The sequence below is a fragment of the Gobio gobio genome (assembly GCF_949357685.1).
Source record: "Gobio gobio genome assembly, chromosome: 2".
NCBI classification, from domain to species: Eukaryota; Metazoa; Chordata; class Actinopteri; order Cypriniformes; family Gobionidae; genus Gobio; species Gobio gobio.
Genome location: NC_137098.1, coordinates 49,897,587 through 49,922,913, shown reverse-complemented (window position 1 = coordinate 49,922,913; position 25,327 = coordinate 49,897,587). Strand labels below are relative to the sequence as shown.

The 25,327-nt window shown below is 39.4% G+C and overlaps 1 protein-coding gene across 4 annotated transcripts in view; it reads right to left on the bottom strand.

Moving 5' to 3' along the window:
• Positions 1-663: 663 nt before the first annotated feature.
• Positions 664-25,327, bottom strand: part of lmo1 (LIM domain only 1) — a 70,549-nt gene continuing 45,885 nt past the window's right edge. The window contains exons 2-6 of one of the 4 annotated variants that reach the window (XM_079810898.1): positions 15,491-15,550; positions 15,131-15,397; positions 10,804-11,017; positions 3,722-3,847; positions 1,094-1,661 (exon numbers count right to left, since the gene is read on the bottom strand). In XM_079810898.1, coding sequence (XP_079667024.1) covers positions 1,556-1,661; positions 3,722-3,847; positions 10,804-11,009 — 438 coding nt within the window. In that variant the 5' untranslated portion in view covers positions 11,010-11,017; positions 15,131-15,397; positions 15,491-15,550 and the 3' untranslated portion in view covers positions 1,094-1,555. Of the gene's footprint in view, positions 1,662-3,721; positions 3,848-10,803; positions 11,018-15,130; positions 15,398-15,490; positions 15,551-25,327 lie in introns of all 4 variants that reach the window. The other 3 variants (XM_079810895.1, XM_079810897.1, XM_079810896.1) reach the window with 3 other exon arrangements.

The window sequence follows — 25,327 nt, the reverse complement described above, 5'->3', positions numbered from 1 at the left end:
GCCTTAAAATTGACAGCCCTTATAACAAATTTTTTTTTTTTTTATGTTTGTACTTTTTTAATTACTTTGTGCTCTCTGAAGTTTTCAAAGCACTCTGGGGAAACAGGGAGAAGTTTTCTGTATGAATAGCATGAAAGGCTCCATTTAGCAAAATTATACCGGAGAGTCTGCTTTAAGTATTGGACATCTGTAAATGAAATTTCAATATGCTGCAAGACCCCAACTGATACCCTTCCCATTTCTTACCCACAATGAATGAAACTAATTGCTTTAAATGGCAGATCCTCGGTGAAGCAGCTCTCCTGTGGTTCAGAGCTCATAGAAACAAGAATTACCACCAACAGATGAGAATCAAAAGTAATGGGACAGAAGATTGTGTCACATCAGTCGCAATCCTTTAATTGCACTTCTTTTGTTCATGAAAGCCATTCGGAAATGCAGTGCTTTTGAGAGAGCAGTTTAACTCTCACAATGCCTCAAAAAGACTGAAAAACCCAAGGTGGCACGACAAATTGCGCTGTGTGTTTTGCGTACAAATACCATGCTGTTATTTTTCTCTAGACAACAGTTCATTATGAGGCCTTGTGATATTTTGATAGAGCTGTAAGTTGGTCAGACATGAACTCAAAAGGTAATTTGATCAAGACTTGAATCACCAGTGGTAAGGATAAGAATTAATTTAATAAGTGAGTGTTTGAAAAACAGGAAAATTATTGAAGACTCAAACTCTGAATCAGACACTCGGCATGACCTGACTTAACATAACATCGAGTACCACAACAGATCTGTCATTACGACAACAACAACAACAACTGAGTTTTTAAATGTATTTGCTTTATTCGAAATAGAGCCCGTATTTAATAAAGACTGTATTTAATTAATCTGAAAACAACTTGTCTTAGTCCATCAGCAATTAAAATATGCTGTATCATTGTCATTCTGTATATAAAATTGTCATCTATTATTTGTAGTTGTCTGATAAATGTTTTTGAAGCTTTAGCCATTTTAAGAGTGTTCAATAATTACATTTGTTGATACATGGACCAGCCTCTTCAAACTTTGGCTTTGGGATCAGAAAACAAACTCAACTATTAACATTTAAGAATCTGTTTAATTCACACTGGTAATAAAATTGCATTACAGTTTCATAAAATAAATGTTCCAGTTTATATATACAGAAAACCGACTGTACATACCCTCAGAGAAGCAGAGAGAGAGAGAGAGAGAGAAAGAAAGAGAGAGATGGTGACAAAGAGAAAGAGTTGGAGACCAAAACAGAAAAACATCACAAAAACCATACAGGCATTACAGTGCTCAACTAAGCAGGCACAACTGTACATCAAAACGTGTAACTGCTCAGTGTTGGGGACAGGAAGGGCCAAAAAGTAGTACATTTACAATAGAGTCCTCAGGGACCAATAGGGCTTTTACTGTAAAAAGTATTGCAGGCAAGCAGACAGATGCTCTTCTCTCTGAGTGCAGCAGAACATCCATCGCACAGAAGCGTGTGTTTGTGTGTGTGGACCGAGAGCTGCCGCTGCCATCATTTGATTGGCTATTGAACTTGTGTCTCAAAGCTCCCGTTGAGCTGCCCCTCCTCATAGTCCATCTGACACAGAATCATGTTGTTTTTTAGGAAAAACTTGTCACCCACACAAAACCTGCAGAAAACAAACAAACAAACACATAGGTTAACATACAAATCTATTTGGCTTATTCACATCAAGTCAGCAACAGATTTTAAAATCAACTCCTTCACACCAAGTCTGAAATATTGTACTATGCTGGACTTAAAAAAAAAAAAAAAAAAAAAAAAAAAAAATTGTATTCTGCAGCTAGGTTGTTCTTGCTGTTTCATTTCATACCATTCAGCTATCGCAGGAAGTAATGCTGATTCAGCATCAGACTCAATAGTTTTGTGAAGGTTTTGGTCCTTCAGGAAGAGGAATTTACTGACTAGCATTTTAGTAATGGATTCTGGGAAATGAAGCTAGTGTTAATCTAAGTGTTTTATTTTAATTGAACTTTATTCATTTTGTATACATTTTATATACACTATCGTTCAATGGTTTGGGGTCGGTAAGATTTCTTAATGTTTTCAATTAAGTTTCTAATGTTCACCAAGGATGCATTTATTTGATCAAACAATTTAAATTAACTAGTATAGGTATGTGGGCTTTTCAGCATTGACTATATAAAAATCAATTTAGGTTTTTTTGAGTGTAGGAAATAGTAGTGCATCAGTGTAAATGAACATGCAGTGGACCGTCTTCATCACTGGCATCAGGAATGCTACTGTTTCTGTGACGGCCTCAAAGCCTCTTGTGATGTAGCAATAAGGTGCAGCTTTAACTAAATGCTTTCAAAACCAAAAGCATTTTTCAAAGCAGGACAGGACTGGCATCCAATGAAAGCAAGCCACCATTTCTTTTCATTGGCAAAAAAAAAAACTGTACCAGTTTCCAAGGAAACCCCACCGCTGAGCTTTTTTTCCCCTATGTTGGGGCTCCTTGCCAAAGTATAAATTGTTAGCCTCTAAAAACTTCCCATGAAATTTCATGGCAATTAAAGAGAAAAACATTCCATGTGTGCACTGCATTTTTACATTAACAAGTTTGCATATGAAAGCCATGAATGTTGTATGGACAATAGAGCGGCCATGATGAAAGCGTTGCCAATGATGTTTTCTCTTATCCATCAGTGCCACACCAATGTTCTGCTTTGCCAACGGAATAGAGCGGGGGAATAGAACCGGGCTCCTCGTGTGCCATCCTTCAGCGGTGAGGCTTCACTCACCAAACTTAACTAGACTACTGGTTCTCACCAAATATGCCACTAAATGCTTTATTTTGTTTCATTGATGCATTCAACATCTAGATCCTTTAGAGGAGGCGCGGGTTCTGAATCATCAATTCTGAAATGGAGTTTGAGCTTGTTTGTATTTACTGTAGTATTCAACGAGTGTAGCGCGTGCATGCAGCAGGTTGAGAATGACACAAAAGTCTTTAGAAGTAGGTCACACTAGAGCATTTAAGACACTGTCACACTCCCTTGCTCCCCAGGAATGTTTGGAAGGATGATCCTTGAAAAGTTCATTCGTCCGGCCGCTTAATTCCCTCGGCGAGACACATAGTGGTGACGTGCTCGGCTTGGCTGTGTATTGAGTAAGAGCTTTCTGGCTGACTGTGTTCAATAAGGCGTTCACAGTTTGATCAGGCTTGGTATTGGTCTGCCAACGGTATCTCCACTGAAGCGCTGGTTAATTTCACTCAACTCAAGCTTATAATCCCGCTTCTGGTCACAAATACAAACCAGGACAAAAAAACATAGGTTTGAGACGAAAAGCAGAGTAGAAAGGGGTACGGGCCATTCGGAGTGTGTAAAGTCACAATGCTTGAAGTCATTAAGTGATTTTTGCGTGAGCTAATTGCCCGCCTGGTTTCACAGACAAGGCTTTAGGCTAGTCACAGACTAAAATGCATGTTTGAGCTGTTTTAACTGAAAGCAACGTGCACTGACATATCTTAAAATGTATCAGTGCCATTGTTTTGTCTCAAGATGCACACCAATAAGGCACGTGTATAAAAGCTCATTTAACTAAGACCTACTCCTGGCTTAATCTAAGCCCTGCCTATGAAACGGGGCCAATAGGTTCTTCTGCATTTCTAGATAGAAAGGAAGACAATCTTGCAGGCTTGTTGTGATCTCTTTCTCTCCTTACCTCTGGTTACAAAGCTGACAGGCAAAACAGTCCAAATGGTAAACATTATCTCTGGCCCTCATAACCATTTCAAAGGCTGGGATCAGTTTACTGCAGGCTGCACAGTTCCCCGTTGTACCGAAGAGCCTGTGAGAGAAAACACAAAAAGCAGATTTACTCACTTATACCTTTCTTAGCCTTTACGAAATCATGCAACAAACCAAAAAAGGCAAGAAAACAACTGTGGGAGAAGTGGGAGAAAAAAAACATTGGACATCTAATGCGATACGTGAATCCAGCTTGGCACACATTAGGTATTTTTTGTTAATGAGGGTACAAACCTAGATGTTAATTCTTAGCTAATGATCTAATTAAAATGATCACATGGTTCTAATCCCCTTCTTCAAAGAGTTTTTGCCTAGCACACTGCGAAAGCAATGAAAACAGGTCTGAGGCGAGCAATTGAACTGCTCAAAGTTTTTCTCCCCCTCTCTCTTTTAAATCCAAAGTAACTAATGAGACTTTGCTCAGACCAAAGCCAGCTGGATTTTACACAAGAGGCTAAATACTATAATGTAGTCAAAAGTTCAAAAGATTCCCCTCACAAGGATACTGCCTCGATCCTCCGTACCTCTCCTCTCATTCTCCCCATTTCTCTGTGACCTGTTAAAAACAGTGAGATGTACAGAGAGTGTCGCTGTGGTTCGTAACCTTGGAGAGGTAAGTAGATGCTCACTGGAGCACTGAAAGGGACACAAAACTCACATTTCTCTGCTGTTTATTTAAGCTTATTAGATGGGATGCAAACCGCCAAGGTCATAAACAGAACAAGGCATCGAGGCAGATCGCTTTCCTCCACTACATCCGCTGTTGGATTTACATTTTCATTTTCAAAGCCCTTGCTCCAATGTTTAATTTGGAGATTCAGAGTCAGAGATATAGATATACGTTTTACAGAATAGGGATGCTATGCACACAGGAAGAGCAAATGGAGAAGAACGGGGGGAAGAAAAGGGGAAAATAAGGCAGGATAGGGATGAGGCAGTATGCAAAACACTCCTAAAGTTAAGGACTTGGTTGAAAAGAGAAGGAAACCGAACAAAGTTGCTGCGAGTCCATATTAGTCTCTCTCGACTGCTTGCCCTGCGTCACCACTAGCATCTATCCAGCAGACCCTGCTGTTAATTAGAGCAACAGACCCGAGCGGAGAGGAGTCTTATGGTGGGAGAGGGCATGTTGTTATATCAGATAGGCGAGGTGTTAAAAAGAGCCATTGTTAGATCGGGTTACTGCTCCAGTAAAATGTGTTTATGTGGAACTCTGACACTCTGAGGAGGCCGTGCAACCCTATCGAGGTGTTGCCTCACAAAAGAGTTCAGCTTATTAAAATAATGGTTCGAATGCAGCCCTTCCAAGGTCAACGCAGAAACTCACTAATAATTGCATATGCACGTCTATACTTTACATTTTACAGCTACACTTTATGTTAGTGTCTGTTACACATTACACATAGAATTGTATTTGTAATCATAGTAAGTGTATTTACTGTCCAATTTGCAAAATAATTGCTTAGTTATCCATGTTGTCTGTATTTCTAGTGTATCACTGTAATAAGAAAATGAATGTATTTCAAATGTAACCCTGGACCACAAAACCAGTCATTTAAAAAAAAAAAAAAATGAATAAATAAGCTTTCCATTTGATGTATGGTTTGTTAGGACAATATTTGGTTGAGATACAACTATTTGAAAATCTGGAATCTGAGGGTGCAAAAAAAAATAAAAAATCGAAATATTGAGACAATCGTCTTTAAAGTTGTCCAAATGAAATCCTTAGCAATGCATATATTACTACTAATAATAATTTTTTTTATATATTTACGGAAGGAAATTTACAAAATATTTTAATAGAACATTAATACAACTTTACTTAATACCCTAATGATTTTTGGCATAAAAGAAAAAAATCCATAATGTGGCTTATGACTGGTTTTGTGGTCCAGGGTCACAAATTATTATTTTTTTATTGGTAAGGCTGGGTATCGATATAAATCTCTTAATTCGATTTTGATTCACAAGCTGTGAATAATTTAATTTAGATTCCGATTTGTTTGGGTCTATTTCAGTTCAAATGTGCATTTTGCTGATGTATAACAGAATATCACTTAAAATGTCAGAATGGACAGAATGTCACTTGGTTAAATGTAAATTATTCAAACCTAACTAGTCGAATCGCTAACTTGTCTTTATAAACAGTTGATTTAAATAACCAGCTCATAAGAGTTGTTTGTTTGTGAATCAGGCTAGGAATTGGACAACACTGGTCATGTTTTTGTGTGCAGCCTATGAGGACAACAATAGAAAGACTTTCCTTGCCATTATTGTGCTGTATTTATTGCATCACATTCAACTCAGGTGAAATATTTATTTCACTGTGGTGCTGAAGATTCATTATTAAAATGAAGATCATGATTGATTGGAAAATCTATATTTTTACACAGCCCTATGTATTGGCATTTCATGCTCTGTAAAAATCACCTTTTTGACAAAGATAGATCCGTCCAAGATTTGTCTTTTCATGAGGGCCTTTGGCAGCATATTAAAGAGACTATGCCAAATCATTTGCCACAACATTTGACAGGACAACCCTTAACGATAAGAATGCCAGTTGTAGTTGGCTGAGATCTACCAGTCATTCTTTGATCTTGGCAAGTTCTCAGATGGCGGGCCACATAATCCTAACGTTTGCAGACACACATACATGGTTAGAGGCAGAAGGAAGGATTAAGGTGTCTGTCTGAAGGGCCGTGTTCTCTAAAAGGGAATAGCACACTGAGTGTGGTCGAACACATTTCAAATGTCATGCCTTAATGCTGGAGCAAGCAACTGGAGTTGAGAGTTTAATGTTGTGTTATCCTGGCTTGCAACTGAAAAGGTGGTCGGTGTCCCTGGGGATCCTGAACAATTTCTTATGGCTCACGTCCATCATGTTGCACAGTAGAGGGTGTTACAGATCACATCACAAGACCCATTTTCCCTTGTTTTCTAAATCAGGTCACAGAAAGCACAGGGATGGCAGTTTGAGAGGGTTGTTACTGACTTGTGAAAATTCAGGAATCTCTTGATGGTTTAAGAGCACAGCAGTCTTCTTAAAAGAGAAGGGACTCCACACACACACACACACACTGACAGATAACCAGGGTTCTGCAAAGAAATTTGCGGTGGTTTAATTGTAGGTTTTCACAGCACTATGATGGCCCGGCTCAAAATGGAGACTTTACTGGGTTAATTTAAGTGGATTAGGAGGTTACAGAAACTCATTTGGAAGGTCACCAGCAAACTTTGAAATACAATGGCTTGGATTTTCAGGCAATATAACTCAAGATAAAGTGAAACCATTTTATCAGCAAGGCCATGTAATGTGTTATTCCAAGCAAAATGTACTCAAGAACTTCCAGGCCTGAAACGTCTATTGTGCATAATGTTTGCTGTATGAATTGCCATGAATGCAACAAAGCATTCTATTCAATAACAGATATTGGTGATAAGAGCACTCAACTCAATGTAGCATTCCTTTAATATAATCATAGCCTCGACAATCTTAAAGTCCCCAGCATGCCAAATCAAGTGAATAGGGGGGATTTTTTTTTTCACTCATCAATAAAGGAAAGGAGACGTACAGAGCTTTTCCCTTCATAATCTTGTTTGTGTTTAACTAAACTTTAGTATTAAAGCTGAAAGCCTTTGCTCATTGTTCTCTATGATTCCCTGTGGCTCGGTGTAGACAGGTGTTTCTCTTCTGGTGTTTCTTCTTAACTCCTCTGAAGCCGGCATCAGCTTCCTTCCCTTTAATGTCTCTCTGTGATTAGACTTCAGCTGTTCTAGTCCTTTACTTCCGTTCAAAGAGACTGTGGTTCAATACTGTACGTGTGAATTTGCACAAGTTCTGAATACAGCGGGGTTCAAAAGTGAGACCACAATACAGATCTGAGATTTTCACTTTATAAAGCCTAGACCTAAACTAAATATTTAAGGATTTTTATATTTATTATATTCTAATTATTCTACCTATCTATTTTTTCTATATCTTCGTATTACTACTATATTAACTATATTAGTAAATAAATACATACACACACACACACACACAAAAGCATTTTATTTTTATTTTTTATTATTATGACAGGACAGGAAGCGAAGTTGGAGAGAGGGGGGTGGAATCGGGAAAGGTCCACGAGCCAGGACTCGAACTCGGGATGCCCGAATCGCAACTGCGTAATATGTCGGTGCATTGCCCACCAGGCTATTGGCGCCGACAAACAAACTTTTTTTAAGCAAAGGAATGATAAATAAAACTTTGAAATTGTTTATTTTATAGTAACTTCTCTTGAATCGTAAAGCTGATAATATAATTTGTGATTGATTGTATTTTCACTACTGATCTCAGACTTTTGGACCCCACTGTATTTTTTGGCAGACAGGGGTCACTGTATTGTGTGTTTGGCGTAGTTAATCTTCAAAGTGAGATACGGTTGACATTGGGATTGTGTTTCCACTCAAACAATATGACTGATGTCTTTTTTTTTTACCTCATAGGAATAGCCGGGCTTGCTCAGTAGACTATTTTAACATCAAAATGCACTGAATGATTGCGGAGACTTATCTCTGCCCTTTAATCATACTCACATGCTGTGCCATCATTAGGAGGGGGTGTAATCTACTTTATATTTCAATTAAAAGCACCAATCTTTGATTAGTAAATGACTGATGTGTCCCCCATAATATAATGTAGTGGTTCAGATATAAAAAATAATTTCATGTCTGGGGTGAGCTCAGTCAAACACAGAGGCACTCTCTCTCTCTCTCTGGTCATGAGGTCAAAGGATTCTTGACCCCAGCAAAACAGATTAATCTATTTCGGTGCGCAGTAATGAAAGAGTATGGCCTGAAAGCTTATAAATCCCGCGTTTACTTCCTGCGCAAGGAGACGGTCAAATGCCACAGTTTGTGCAGTGGTGGGGCTGTGTGTGTTTTCATGGGGTGGGGGTTCATTATGGCTCTACAGTACTCCTGAAGGACAAAACGCAGAAGGAGCACAGCTCATAATTAACGTGCGCATGGCAGGGCTCCAAAAAACACAGGCGAAAATAAAAGAAATGCGTTTGATCCACCCGCCTGTCTTTAATGAAGTGCCTCCCTGTATGGGAGGCTAATTCTGGGTGAGATTTCAGCTTCATTACTGAAGGCGAGCGGGCTGATTCTCCAGCAGTGCACTGGAGGTGAAGTTTAGGTGGGATGCCCTGCGTGGAGTCTCAATCCCTCGCATTCAAAGCGAACGCACCAATGCAGCCTCGCTCTGTCTGCACGGAGAGAGGGATACTTCTTAATTTGGTCCTTAATAGAATTCATATCCAGCATCTCCAGGCATTAAGTAGCACACATTTGTCACAGGCTGAAGAGCAGACGAGTGGGCTAGATTTCATTAGGACATCAGAGCCAGTACAGCGGCAACAGGAAGCTTGTTTTTGTGCCGTTTCTCCCTCCTCCACCTAACTTTTATTCTACCAAACACAAAAAAGCAATCGCCAAAAATTTTGGTATTATTTAGATTTCAATACCATTCATTTTATCATTAGCTCACTTGCTCCTATTTGGGAACTTTGTCAGGTTACTTTTACAGTATCATAACAGTTGTGACTGGATGTGAAAGAGTAACGACCAGTGTATATAAATATTGACTACATTTAAAATTACATGACAATATACATTGCATTTAATTTCACTTTGATTGCATTCGGTTTCTATCTAATTGTAGTCTAAAATATTTTAGTTTAGAGTGAAATATGAATCCAAATATTCAAAGATTTTATACAGTATATTAATTTAAAGATGTTTCAACATGAACAAAATTATGTAAAATCTGAGTTCCTGAAGTAACATTATAATGTGTACAATATTGTGCATATGTTTATGTTTAATTTGTTGTCTGTGTTTTAGGTTTGTTTTTGACATTTGTCTGGTGCATTACATAAAACCATATTCACAATACGAGTTAATTCATAAGTTATATACTTATAAACAATTCTAAGTTATATACAAATTCACTTATACAAGTTCACTTGTGTATTCATTTTGTGCAGTTTGTGTATATCTGAATCATCCTGCGCTTTAGTGTACCAGCGTTCATTCACTGTTCAGTTCCAGCTCACGCTGCTCAAGTGGCTCAATCATTTTTCTACATTATTTTTTCCAAACTTTTCGGTTTAAAAGAATATTGTTAGAACATGTTTTTCATGCTTTAATTTTTTTACCCTGTTGACTTTCCTTGATAGGCAAAATATCTTTTGTGTTTTGTAGTTACATGAGAGCTACATGAGGGTGTGTAGATGACATCATTTTTTATTTTTGGGTGAACTCATGACGACAATGCTGAACTGCGTGTCTTACTAAAAAGGGCCTCATCAGTGGGGGCTCTTTGGGGAGAGCAGCTTGGGGATAAATGACTAGATCTGGTTGGGAGACCCCAGGGACTGGGATTTAACGCCCAGGAAATAATCATGTTTAATTTAGCAAGCAGATGGCTCAGAGATAGGTGGCAAAACCGATCCTTAGACCTGCGGTTCTGCCACTCAGCTGCCTGGGGTGAGCTGAAAGTCCATACATGCACTCGATCGCAGCGGTTTATCACTTTACTTAGAAAATGGGCAATACATCACAGTCATGTAAACAGGTGAAACCTCACAGAGCAAAACATAAACAGTCACTACAAGATGCCACTCCAAGCTATTTGCTCACTTGCACAATTGGGATTTAATTGGAACACACAAGAGTCTGGGTCGGTACACTGCGATGAAGAACGAACACGCACTTAATCTTCTATAATAGCCTCAAAGAAAACATAATTTACAAGCTAAAAAAATTCTTATAACCCCACAAGTTAGCAGATAAACGCAACAGGAGAGAGAGGACAGGGCCAGGAATGAGACGGGCAGGGTGGCAATCATCGGCTGTTAGATGAGGGTGTACTTTTCTGAATGTCATGCAGCCTGAGGTGTAACAAGCTCTTTCTGCTTTGGCAGCACTTTGACTTGAGCGTGTTCTTACCTCAGGTAGTCCCTGCGACAGAGGATGAGATTGGCTTTGGTGTAGAGGGTGGAGCCCACCTCCCCCAGGCGGCAGTCGCAGCAGGCACATTTCAGGCAGTCTTCGTGCCAGTATTTGTCCAGGGCCTTGAGCAGGTAGCGGTCTTTAATCTTGCGGTTGCAGCCGGCGCATCCCTTCTGTTTTCCTTTGGGCTGGACGGAGAGCATTGGCACACCTGTGGCGATAGGAAGACAAACACAGAGAGTGTTGTGATTTACTGCCTGGATAAACCAGTGACTTTTCATGTTCCGCGCTCTTTGATAAAGGTGGCATGCAGAAGCTCAGGCCGATGTTTCATATGCATTAGCCATGGACGCTCCTCCACGCAGATAGGCGCACAGGTCACTTTGGACTGCATTCATCCGTCACCGTCCCAGCTCAAAAGAACAGATGTTATTTTTGGCAAGTGACATACACCCGTTTAATTGGGGCTTGAATGCATCTCTATGTTGGGATGCCCCAGGACCATCTCTATTTAGATAGCTGACAGAGGTATTTATGTTGTTTGGAAGATTAGCCATGGCCCTATTTCATCAGTATGAGAACTGTTGGCCATGCTAAAAGCCTCCCGTGGGCTTAGTTTGGTATAGATCAACATTAACCTTTTAGAGCACTGTTGACCGCAAGAAGGCTGCTCTCAGCTTCCAATGAGATACGGTATGGCCTAAGTGCCTTCCGAACACGAGCGCACGCACACACGCCACAGCCCAATCTCCTTTTACACTCACGACCACTGAAGAGTAACCAAACAGGCTAAATCGCCGTGCTGTCATATAGCCTCCCCCCTTTAAGCATGCCTTTTAGCCTCCTAAAGGACAAATAAAGTCCATTTAATAACTGCACTAAACACTAATAGTCTATCTGCGGTCTGACATTTGTGTGTGGACTAAAAGCCGCCCCCGGGCCAGAGCTGGTAACACTGGCACTCGGCACCCCTCTGCCAGCACTAACAGGTCTGCCACAGCTGAAAGCGCAGGACAACAGCTCTTAAGACACTCTCTCCCACACTGAGCTATTGATCCGTCTAATAGAACGCGCAGCTAAACCGGCACTCTCCCTCTCTCTATACCTCTTTTTTGCTCTCTGCTTTCAAAACACATTTCTCTCAGAAAGCCCTGTGTGATGCCCTCTTTGACACCCCCCACCCCCCACGCCGCCTCTGCCGCCGCCATTCGGCAGTGCATTGGGCCTCGGACGGTCAAACATTTAAAACCCCCAATCCTGTATGGAGACGGACCCATCAGGACTTTTGATTCAAGCATTAGCCATTTTACAGTTTTACAGTACAGAAAAAGCATAAAAACATTCTCTGTAAATATTTAAAGAATTTGTTATTAAAAATATGATGTTGATATGACGCATTTGGGAGGAATTAAAGGAACAGTCCACACAAAATCAAAATTTAATCACCCCCATGTTGTTTCAAGCCTGTATGACGGTTTCTTTTAGGGGTGAGAATCACAGGGCACCTCATGATACGATTAGGGGTGTAACGATTCACTCGTTTTCGCGATGCATCGATTACAAATCCTGACGATGCCTATGCATCGACCTTGAAACATTGTATTTTTGAATCGTGAATCGTTGATTTCGGTCATAATTGATTTTAAATGCTAAGAATCTAATTAAAAATCGCAATTCGATAGTGATTCAGTGCTTTCAAATATATGAACATTAAATTATGCACAAATTAATATAGACGTTGTGTGCCGTCATTCGTGCCCTCACAGTTCTCCTTCACAGACACGCACTGCACTCTTTACCGCCTTCACTGGATTGCGCTCGATCCATAGCTCTCATTGACACATTTTTGAGCAGCCCACGTTTAGCTCTCCTCAGGACGGCCACTGCTATTCACATGAGCAGATGACAGCTCTCTATCGTATCGAGACAGTTCCTTCCCTAACTGAATGTACGAAGGAAACTGCTGAAAGAACTACACTGAAATAAGAGCGCACAGTTTATCTATCAGATGCGCATTAAAGTTGCATTCGTTACTGTAGCAACAGTATACACCCGGCACGGTTTTTTTCAGAATCATCATAGGGGAAATGTTCTGTTTAAAGAGAACAAAGAGGGCTTTTCTTTCCATTCCGTGAAGAAAAGTTAGTTTAGGATTAGTTGGAAAAGTGCATGATATTCTAGTCTCTCCATGGAAACATTGCATGTTTAAAGTGTTTAGTTTTAATAAAATAATAAAAAAAAGTTACAAAGTGTTTGTTTTTTGCCCACTCTCTGACCCCTGAAGGCCGCTGTGTAATTCACACCCTGACTAAGACACATTGGGGGAAGCATTTTAGAATCGCATCGAATTTTAATGTGAATCGTCTCGAATCGAATCGTTCTGAATTTGCAAAAATCGTTCTTGCATCGAAAACCTATGAAAGATTCAAAGATTCACAGCCTATGATGCGATATATGGCTCATGATACCGATAATATCACGATACAGCAATTCTAATAATACATCACGATATCTGTCTAACTATGAAAACAAAATGCCTGTGAAAAGGTTAAGTGCAGGTTTCTCGTATTGCTTGGAGAAGAACAACGATATATTGCCCTAGCGAAAACAAAAGATGAGAAATTTATTTTTTTGGCCATATGTTTTAGCAAGGCATGAACGTAAATGACAATTGATTTTGTTGTTGGTTGGACTATCTCTTTAAAATCATATTTTCCCAGTATTGCCATGTTTATATAATGCTTGTGCTTAGCTGATTTTTAGTGCATTGTAGATGTCTGTTAAGAGTATCCTGATGGCAGAGGTCACAGGCAGCAGCTCTTATTCAGCTTTAATGTCCGGTAATGGCTCTACTGTACATGATCAACAAATGTATGCCAGTGGGCATGAACTCCATTATCCGTTACCCTGCATGCAACTATCAGCATATTAATGTTTTTTTTATTTATTTTTGGTGTATGCTCCTCTAACTGGACTAGCCTTGCACTGTACTTTCAAGGGAGGTTTAGTTTAGTACATGGCAGGGTTGGACAAATTTCAGAATCTTTCCAAACTTTCAGACAAGGCTTTGTAAAGCCAATGTTCAAATTGACAAACTTAATTTAAACTTAAAATTAAGTTTGTCAAGACAAGTTTAGTTTGAGTCAAAAAATCATACCAATTAATTTGCTTCTACTCCCTTACATTTAAATTTAAATGATGCATCCTGTTTGCTACCTCCATTCAAATTTAGGGAATTTAAACCGCACTCTTTCAATTCAATTCTGAATATTCACAGATCTAGTACCTGCTCATTCTCACACTTTCCCTCTGTGATGCACATGTTCATTTATTGGATTCAGATTTGTTCAATGATTCTGGACTGCCCACGCATCGGTGGTGCTATGAATACAATATAATTAGCATTTTTTCGGTTATAAAATGAGGTAAAAATGTGAGCAGTAAGGAAAGACAGAGAGAGAGAGAGAGAGAGAGAGAGAGAGAGAGAGAGAGAGAGAGAGAGAGAGAGAGAGAGAGAGAGAGAGAGAGCAGGAGAGCGAGGGCTTGTTAGTTAAATTTATGACTTGGATGTGAATAAGAGCTCTGGTGGTATTCAACCATCTTATTTCTTTATCAGAACTGGAAAAAGAGGTAAGCTAATTGGTCTAGCGCCACTGATGGGAGCCATCAATTAGTGGTGTGCTTCCCCCTCCAGCTTCCTCCCAGTCCCTCCTCCGGCCCCAATACGGGCCCCTTGAAGCCGCCGCATTAGGATCACAAAACTCGCTATAAATACCAATGTTCAGTATAAATGAAGGTAAAAAGCCTTTAAATTGAAGCCACACTAGCTGAGGGCGGTCGTTTTCTACCTGCATTTCATGGCTTGTTAGAGGTGCACTCTGCAGGTATGCCAACAGTGCTCTCCTGTCAGCCTTCTACGGAACTAGAAACAGTCTTAATGAGGAGAGAGAGCTCGTCTGTGAGGAAAAAGAGTGTCTGTGTTTGTACGCGAGTGTGCGTACGAGACGGAAACGAGCATGGGAATCAGGCTCCTTCAGTTCCCCAAGGGATGGCACAAAAATCTTTAATTTGCCTTTTATGACAGCTAATTAGTTATTCTATTCAAAATCTTTGCTTTAAATAAGAGAACTAATTATACACAAAGGTCGTTTCCCCCACCTCAGGAGAACCACGCATAATTGGTTTAGGCCACCACCCCCCACTTTCCACCCACCTTTTAACAACACACACATTGGTTGAAGAAAAAGTTAACCGTAAAGTGTTTGACCCTTTCTGTAGTAAACCATATACGAGAAACCTTGGAGCATTCCCGTTCTGTAATTACCTGGATGAATTCAGGTTTGTGGGTAACTGAACGACACGTCACATCGTGACAGGTTTCCTAACCCAGATTTAAAAGCGGCTAACGCTTCCTGTCTCACCAGGCTAGAGCAATCTCCAGGATGAGTTAGTTGATGTGAATGGCGCCGTATTTTGTCTGAGCTAATCATCTTGTTTCTGCCATCTCTGAGAAACCTCTTGTTGTTTTCCAAAAAAGAGCCAGCTGAGATATGCTTTTAGAAGCCCTATATAGCCTCAGCACATTTTAAACCTGAAACGACAGAGTAAATGACTGAATAAAAGTACATAATGTTGACTCTGACATCAGCAAACTGGTATTTTGGGGTTATACAGAAGAGTGCACCTGTCATCATTCTTTGAACAGCTTGGAATCTCGGTAGTAGCCCCTTCCCCCATTTCTGTCCTGCAGAACAAAAAAGGGGAACATTATAAACGGAGACGCAAACTGAAGAGGCAGCTCCCACTTAATCCAATCCATTTAACCGATACAAGTGCTGCTGACCTTCCGGTGTCATTCCATGTCACAAAAAAGCATATCCTGCTATCTGCCACTTGATTCATATCCTAACAGTAGATGCGTTTTTTCCTTCAAGAGGCAGCGTTTGCCTTGTCAAACATTTCTCCCAAACAAATAAAAGGGAGGGAAGAAAATCATTCGCTATTAGTAATTGGTGTGCACCCTGTCATCTGCCTCTCTTTCCCCATCCACCCTTTAAATACCTTATCTCGGTCGAATATGTATGGATGCGTTTTTGCATTTGAAACTGTCAGACCATGTACTTTCCATTATAAAGATAGGATCCGGTTTCTATGTAGGCCTTCATTTCAAGTTCCATTTTTGTGGCTATCAAAAAAATCAAATCAATGTGGTACCCTTTTGATGTATTTAAGGTTTAGAGCAAGAGGGGAAAAAAAAGTCAAAGAATCATTTTAAAGTGTTAAGTGGGGGAGTAAAGGATTTGTTTGTCTTTGTATGACTCTTTCCTTTATTGCGTCTTCTAATGAGAACACTGTGAAAGCCGGTGATGATACAAAGTTGACTGTATGCAGGGTCACAGTTAATAGATCTGATCAATTAGCTGGACACCTCAGCTCCATGGGGGCAGGTGAAGGGGACTGCCGGGGTATTAGGCTTGAATGTGAGATCAGGAAGAGAGTGACTTGAGGGCTGGGCGATAAACTATATCATAATCGAGATTGCGGAAAAATTTACGTTGATAACGATAAGCTCTGGATTCTTTTCTTTCAATATGGATTAATAACAGCCTATCATAAAGCAGAAATAAATGTGACAATGGCCTGTCAGTTTATGTTGCCAATATGTGATTCTGCTTGTCTCCGTGTGAATGAACAGTGTGGTTTTGCCTGATACAGAAACTCGCACACGTGACGCTCACAGTGTTTTCAGCATCTGCCGTCTAATATATGAAGACATGAACTTCATCTCCAGAGCTTGAATACGGAAGGTGGTCTGCCGAAAGCTATATATTTTTACTTTACGTGTTAAATATGAATTTTTTTTATTTCAAAAACCCGTTGATTCGCTTCAGAAGGCCTTTATTAACTCCCCAGAGCCGCGTGGAGCACTTTTATAATGGATGGATGGATGGATGAATGGATGCCCTTTTATTGGGCTTCAAATTATGGGCTGCCTTCACTGCCATTATAATGCTTGGAAGAGCCAGGACATTTTTTTTTTATATATATAACTGATTGTATTCGTGTGAAAGAAGAATGTCATATACACCTAGCATGACTCGAGGGTGAGTAAATCATAGGGTAATTTTCATTTTTGGGTGAACTATCCCTTTAATGGTAAATTAATATAGTGATAAACATCGATTTTTGGCCATATCGCCCAGCCCTATTGGGTCGTGCGTTTGCCATTCTAAAAGGAATACTATACTATACTCTTAAAGAGATATTTCACCCAAAATTAAATTCGGTCATCATTTACTCACTCTATAAACTGGGTGGTGGTCCATATGACTTCTGAAGACATGCTTTATGTGAGGAACATATTTAAGATTTAAAATTTTAAAAATTTAAGTCATTTTTAATTACATTTTCTTAGTTCTGATTCTGCCTACCAGATTTGTGAATGAATCATTCATTTGAGTCAGATCTTTCTGATTTTCTGGTTGATCCGGTTCACAAAATGGGCTTAATTTGTTCAGAATCAGATTTCTGACTGATCAGAGAACAGGCTCACTGGAGGTGAAAATCATTGAATAACTTGTACTTGAATTGCTTAAATTTTTTAACTAAAAACTTACGGCAAAGCTATTGTGTGACTTAAAATATAGAGCTCAGACTACTTTAATGAAACATCCTATTTTGAAGTTTGAAAGGTTCCGGCCTCATTCATTATAATTGCTTGATACCAGCATAGTCTTATGAATCTTTTGTTTTGGTGTTCCACAGAAAAAAGAAATTCAGGTTTGGAACGAAATGAGTAAATAAAGAATTTATTTACATCTTCGGGGAGATGTCCATTGCCACAACAAATTCAGACACCAATAATTATAATATGAATGAATTTTAGACAAAAGCCACTCTTACTAAAGTATGAACATAGCTTTGTGCTTTATGAGGGTCTGCATATGGATCCCACAATGCCCTTAAACGAACCTCAACAGCATAAACCATGCCCATGACCTCAAAACATCTGAGAACGGGACCAATTTAGAGGGACAAAGTGCTGGAGACTTGAACTACAAATGTATGAGGGATTACAGGCAGTCATCTGTCGCAAAGCTGTTGCCATGATTTTTCATGTATGACAGCGGTAATGCATGCATGGAGCAGAAGGGTTCTCCAAAATGTTAAACACTAGCAGTGAATGAGTCTGAACTGTTTTTAATGACAGGAGAGTTTGCATGTACAGTACAAAGAGTTTTAGTTAAAAGATGCAACAAATTCTTTAGTTTAATTACAGGTCTGATTCCAAAAGCCATGTAGAGATAAGGTAGTACATACATTTAAGGTAGTACTCTGAAAAGAGACAGGACCAGAAGTCCACTGTGTGACAAATGAAAGCTGATCAAGCCATGGGAGGTTGTAGTCTTTGATTGAGCTGAACCATTTGCCAGAAGGAAGTCTTGGTGGTGACAGGGATGGGAGAGGTCTGTGATGATATTAACTGCATGTCTCCAAGGCATGTGATGAAGATGATCTCTGTGGACTTGATAAGCACTTGCAGCTTACCCGAGAGTGGGCAGGTGCAGTCCTGAATTACACATTTCCTTATTGAATGGATAGTGTTGATATTTTAGGTGAGGTTTTGGGAATTAAATGGTACCCAGTAGGAATGGCAAAAACTACACATTCAATTTAAAAAAAATAATATTAATAGTCGGTGGGTTTAAAAATCTTAAAGGCCAATATAATTAGGCAGACTTTGGGTTCACCTGACTATGATCAGACAGATTTATTCAACACAGATTTACATACAAAGTGCTCTTCCCCGTGGAATCAATTTCCCTTTTTTCCCATGTGGAACACAGAAGATATTTTAAAAAGTCTTGTTTTTTGTCAATACTATAAAAGTCAATGGGTTCCGATTGACCCTATTTACTGTCATAGTCAAAAGCAGTTTTTTACATTTCTATATATTTCATAAGTCAGTCATGCAGTTTTTTTGCAACTGACCTGGGCTAGTAAATAATGACAATTTCAATTGTGAACCATCCTTTTAATGTTTTAAAAAGTTAAATATTATATTTGGACTATTTGTTTAAAGGTGTATGAATTTTTAAATGTCAGTTTTGACAACCGAAAGCTAACGCACAGAGCATGCTAATTATTTTAATGAATCAATTTCCAGATCACAATGCCAAATACTCATGAAATGTATTTAAAGTTAACAGACTATATAAAACTATTAGCAACTGCGGTGTTAGCTCCATTTTTGCACAGGAGCTGGTTCTGTCTGCATGTAAGCTCTGTAAACACTGCAGCCATGGCAATCTGGGCTAGAATTTGTCAGACAGCCATGAAGAGGTTAATGGGGAACTAAGGCAGATGTCCTGCCATTGTCTGCGTGAATCAGTTCCTTTCAATCAGTCCACATCATTACGGTAATTGAGCCTGTAGACACTCATTCTCCTTCACTGCCAAGACAAAACACATCTGGTAATAATGTCAGGTAGAATATGCCAGCTGAAACACAGGCAAATGAATAAAGAGCTTGATACTAGTTGGTAAGCCCAGTCCCAGAATGATCTAAAACATATTGATTTGTATGTTTGGTGGGCATGATGCAGCGCACAATAGGAGAATAGAATATACTCAGCTGTAGCTTGTGGGCAAATAAAGTCAACCCTCTCAATGCGAGTAAATCACTCACATATGCGAGTATATCTTCACTCTGGGCAACTAAATAATATCCATCATGAGCCATTGGCTAATAAATTCTCTCCAGTGTATGAGGCTAAGTATAAGTTTAGCAAAGATATATTTTAGCTCGCTGAACACTCTTACTGAGTGCTTGAAAGTTTCGCCCTCTATCAAGCGATCTGTACTGTTTTAATTCTGCTCAATGGATACGATTGCGAGCGAACTCAGTGTGAAGGCGCACGACTCGCCGTCGCATTGCTGAGAGCACTAGCTGTGTTTCTTACACACACGCAGAATCGACGCTCTACATGTAAACAATATACTTTGTTGCATTATCCTGTCAAAATCAATTGGAATTAAGCTAGAACAAGCAGAAGATAGTGGACGGGACTCTCATTGGCTGGAGCTCATCTATTACCACCATATGAAATGGCATATCAGCCTGGCAAGTAAACAAAAAAAATGTACTAGCCAATGGTGATTCTATTGCCACGGTGTGCGTAGAGGGTTATAAAAGGTAAAGTATTTGTGGATGCAATTACATCTTTTCATGACTGCTCTGTGCATGAAATCAGGCCTATCTTTGCTCGCTATGATTATGATATAATCAATACACCAGAAAAGTTTGGACGGGGAGAAAATTTGACTTAAAGAAAGATGAAGGAAAAAAGCGAGCGATCAGGGCTGGCACGATCAGTACGGTTGGAACGAGGGTACCGTTCATTAATATGATGCACATTCGTAAACTTTAGCAGCCTGCTGCCGCTAATAAGCCCCAGTGAAACAGAGCAGCACTGCTCCCTCGCAGTGACCCTGGCACTGCCCGGGATAAGGGAGGGTTTTGTCTCTGGGAATAATTGCTCTTTTCACATGTTACAAGTGTCCTGACCCCTGCGGTCGGCAGCCACTTTCCCCGAGCATAATTACTTCTGATCCGGCCCAAATGAGGCAGCCGCATTAGGCCTGCAATAACACTGGCCCGGCTTCAAGCACAGCAGTGTGGGGAGTCTTGGTAGAGCAGGGCTGGGAAACAGGGGGTTTCTTTTCTCCAAGCCCTGGCGGTCATTTCCATCACGTCAGAGGTGCATTTCTTACACTTGCAGTCACTGCTAGAATCCAAGGCCTTTTCTCTCTCTCCCTTTCTCTAGGATGAGGAGATTGAGAGGCTTATTCAACACAATGTTAGCTCCTGGTGCCCTGCTAAAGCTTTAGCTAACAGATGCGATTCCAATTAACAGATAACTTCATTAGCTTGTGTGTGCGTGCGCGCGCGTGTTATTTATTTTTTGCTCTACACTTTTCTTTCTCCTATTAATTTTAATTTATTCACATGGGGTTAATTAAAAGAAATGTATCAGAGATATGCAACAGCTATCTAATTAAATTCATTAATGCTTATTTTGGAGACGTGCGAAAACTGGCAGTGCTAGTGCAAGAGGCAAGTTGTTCCAACACCTCGGTGCTCACTCGCTAGCATGGTGAGAAAACAGCTCTGGAAGGTGAGCTGTCGACAGCCCAGAATCAAAAAAGCTTGTTCAAAGGGGTTAGAAGAGTTTCAGAGGAACAATCAGTCTCGATAGAGAAAGAATAGGGAGGTGTGTGACCTCACATTTGGCCAATCAAGCGCCACCCGTCTGGAAGTTGTTCTCTACAGTAGGCCTGGAGTGCGCATTTGTTTTGGGTCTTCATTTAGACGGATCTTGGAGTCGGCAGCCCTACCCATTTACTCCACCAGAAGGCATAAACTGTCAATATCCCCCACTGATGAATGACTCTTCATATATATATGAACTCAATTCATTTTTCCCCTCTTTTCCCACAGATTGCATTTGCATCTGAATAACGGAATAAATCCATCTATTCTCCCTCCAGATCTTTTCAGTCTTTGAGGAAAAAAAGGGAGGACAATCTTATCTGCTACTTCATGACTCCTGGCAAGAATGTAACCATTAGCACCGTCAGAGCCTCTTTCTGCCATCCATCGCACAATGATGCCCCAACACTTTTTAGCAAACATTAAAAATGCATTTGGCTAGGCATAAATGTAGGCCTTCTAAAGTTTGTGTCACTCCCAAGGTTAGGGAGTGATGTATGAAATTCCCCTCTCCCAGCAATTACTACACATTTAGCGTTTCAAAAGATATGCCAGGAGACAGGTGTGCCATTCAGAACCATGCTGCAAGGTTGAAAATGGAGGAAACGGCATGCAGCACAACTCCATTTGGGCCCCGTTTAGAGCTGAATAATGCAAATCCTCCACGGGGGGTATTTGTTTGGTGTGTGGGGCCTCCGTGTCACCCGAACACTCTCTCAGATGCACCATCTCCTTATGGGGTAAATAATGAAGCAGGGTTTGGATTGCGACAGTTATATTTCATTTGCAGGCAAATTACATTGCTGACCAGCCTTTACTGTACAAGCTTAATCAGGTGAACAACATTAATCAGGTGTCATTAACATTACGTAAAGTATATTACGGTCATTTGACAATTTGTAGTTGCTACAGTTTCCCATTCATACAAACTTCAGAGCTTCATGTGTCATTCTCAAATAACAAATGTTCAGATACTCGTTTTGTATCAGTACACAATTACAGTATTTCAAGCCTGTGAGTTCGTTGTTTTACTTGGGTAAACTTTGTTAGGTATCATTCATAATGTTTATCGATGCACAATATTGAGTTATTCACAATACTTTAGATATTTTTTATATTTAGTATCCATATTCCACAATATTGGATTTTTATTAGGGCTGGAACAATCGATTAAAACAAAAAATGGCATAAGCCTACCACAGCAGCACAACTTCTATGCAGGAGCATCTAAAGAAAATCCCGGGGCTCTTTTACCTCAACGCGATGAAACGGCATTGTAAGTATTTGGATTATTACAGCAAATTTTTACACAGCACTCGAATACAGTTGTCAGTCCCATATTTTGTGCCTAATACGGTTGCATTTAGGGATGTCACAAGTTCCGGTACTTTGGTACCGAGTCGGTACTGAAATTGTGAAAATGTGACGATACCAGCATTTCTGTAGTACCAGTAACGACTAATAGACAGCTGCTTTGTCACTTCCATATTTATCTAAGTGCAGGGCTCCAGACTGTAGCTGATATATATTATTGTCTGTGAATATTAAACCGCTAAAAATTTATTTATTGAAAAATGAATAAAGTCTCTGTGTGAATGATTGGCTCAGATGCGCCGTTTAATTTGCCCCACACGCACCACTACCACCACTACTACTATTACTATGTACTTATAATGATTATCATCATAAATAATAAAATCATTGAATTTCAGTGTTTCCCCTACCAACCCCCGACCCCCCCCTGAAAGAATGACAAAACATTTGTGTCATTAAGGTCGACAATAAGGACTGTCTGTTGGCCCAGGGCCAGCGTGAAAGACACTTGGGGCCAGTTGACGGAACTGTCACTTGCCCGCTCGGGCCAGTGCTGCATCTTCACGGAAGTTGATAATGTGTGCATTTTTAAGCCTTGCCAATTTAAATATTCAAGCACAAATAGACAAGAAAGTGTCTCTCAGTTTGGTACTCGCGAAGTGCAGCAACACAGTCTCACAGCAGACGAATACTCACACAAAATTATGTCAAAATGCCTGTCTTGTCGAGTATCATAAACGTAGTCGGTTGTCTTAAATTAACATAAATATGAAATTTGCCAGTCACCGACAGCGTTTTTAGACATTTTCACAAGTTTCATAACCCACAGAATATCTTGTATGAACATCTGAACATACAAATATATCAAAAGAAAGAACAGACCCTCTGCTTTATTCTAGCTGAATTCTTTTTTCACGAAAACATTTTCAAGAAAAAACACGTTTTTGTAAAATACTAATGTTACGTCCGGTCCTGGGTCAACATTTCATGCAGTAACATCGGGCAGTGGATTTATATGCTATTTAATGTTGGTGATCGCATTATTTTTCATATGCTTCTGCTTACATATGATACGGTCGTTTCTGCTTCTTCTTCGCCGGTTTTGATCAGGAGATTCTGTACTCTTTCTGATTCTGCTCTTGACTGAATAACTTTTAATAAGGGTTCATCTATATTTATATGCAGTGACATATAATTTTATGCAGACTATGCAGTGATATTTTACATTTGATTACTATTTTTGTACCTGACAATCTAGTTTAGACCTGTATTTCATTTGTATGTTTATTCCATTGTATTTTTTTTTGTGCTACTGCTTGTCATTTGATTATTTGTTCTTATTTTATTACTGACGGTCTTTAACAATATTTTAAATTCATATGAGTTAGGCTAATAGTTTTTAGAGTCATAACCTTATTTATTAATATGGATCAAAAACAACAAAAACAATACTAGACCTATTTTATTTTATTTATTACTATTTTTTGTGGCGGGGCCAGTGAACATTTCGGCAGGGCAAGTAAAAATTTGAACCAGTAGAAAAAAATCCTTAGCATTAAGCCCTAATATATTCCAAAAAAGGCCACGCAAGTAGTTTCGGGAGGTCTAACTAATTTATAAATCTTTCTTACTGTACAGTATATTATAATGCATAAATGTACTTGTAGCATGCAAACTATTTTGAGTTGTGCATTTTAATTGTCTTTTTTAAATGTATAATATCAGCTATTTATTGGTTATTGGTCATAACATGAAAATAATCATTAGCTTGCAGTTACCAGACAGAATTTGAATCGCTCTCTCTCTAGATAGGAGTAAGGTTTGTGTCTAATCATCATAATCATCTTTAAACCATGTTCTTGTTATTTATATGTATATTATGTTTTTATTTAGAAGAAATGTTTAGATGAGTAAATGGGTGTGTATTCTAATCTTCTCCATAGCAGCATTGAGAGCACTATGATTGAATGCCCACACCATACAAGGTTATTGACGTTGCTGGAGAATTCAAGAGTTAAATCGAATGGCCACTCCATTATAAGCTCCAACGTGCACGGGAGACCGTCGTCACGTTTAAATGTGTCAAGAAAGGGTAAAATCAGCGGCCGGCAGAAAGGGGGCTGGACAGCATTATTCAGCCTGTGCTCAGTTTCCAATTTCAATTAAAGTGGAGCAGAGTGGCCAAGCGCTTTGGACCACAGCTGCCACTCTAATGGATCAGAACCCTCACGCTGCGCATCGATTAAATCAACCTCACCAATACTGTGTCCTTCCCCTTTAAGGAACAATACAAACTAACCAGCAATCACTGCCTTTAATTAGGTATTCAAGATTTGATTTATCGAAGGTCGGCCAATGAGTTGTGGAAGTTAGTATCTCATTAAGTGGACTGAGTTTCCATTTGCCAGCCTCCCTCCAGTGCTTTCTCTAACAGCGTCCTCCCTTATATGTTGTGGCTTTTTTATTAAAAAAGGAATAGATTTTAATATCCATGTAATATTTGGATGGAATGTGTTTACACAGGCTATATTGGATTTCTCTCTCCCAACTATTTTCTTAAGTACTTTACATGAGGTTTGTTATTATCGGTTTGTGGCATATATATGGAAAGTTTATTGAGCTGGGGGGAGTTTTCATTATGTTGCCCCAATAGAAAAGAAAAACCCTCTGGCATATGTTTCCTATATTTATAAGTGACCTAGTCAGCATTACAAATACTGATGAATTGAATCCCTAGATTTAAAAAAAAAAAAAAAAAAAAGGTATTATAAGTTAACAATGATAACAAATGGTTTGTTTTTCTCCTTTTAAAAGCAAATTTACATTCTTAGTGCAATAAAGATCAGGTGAAGAGCATTAAGTTATAAATAATTAAATTAACACATGTATACTTGGCGATCTAAAATGCATACATTATACTACCATTAATAAGTT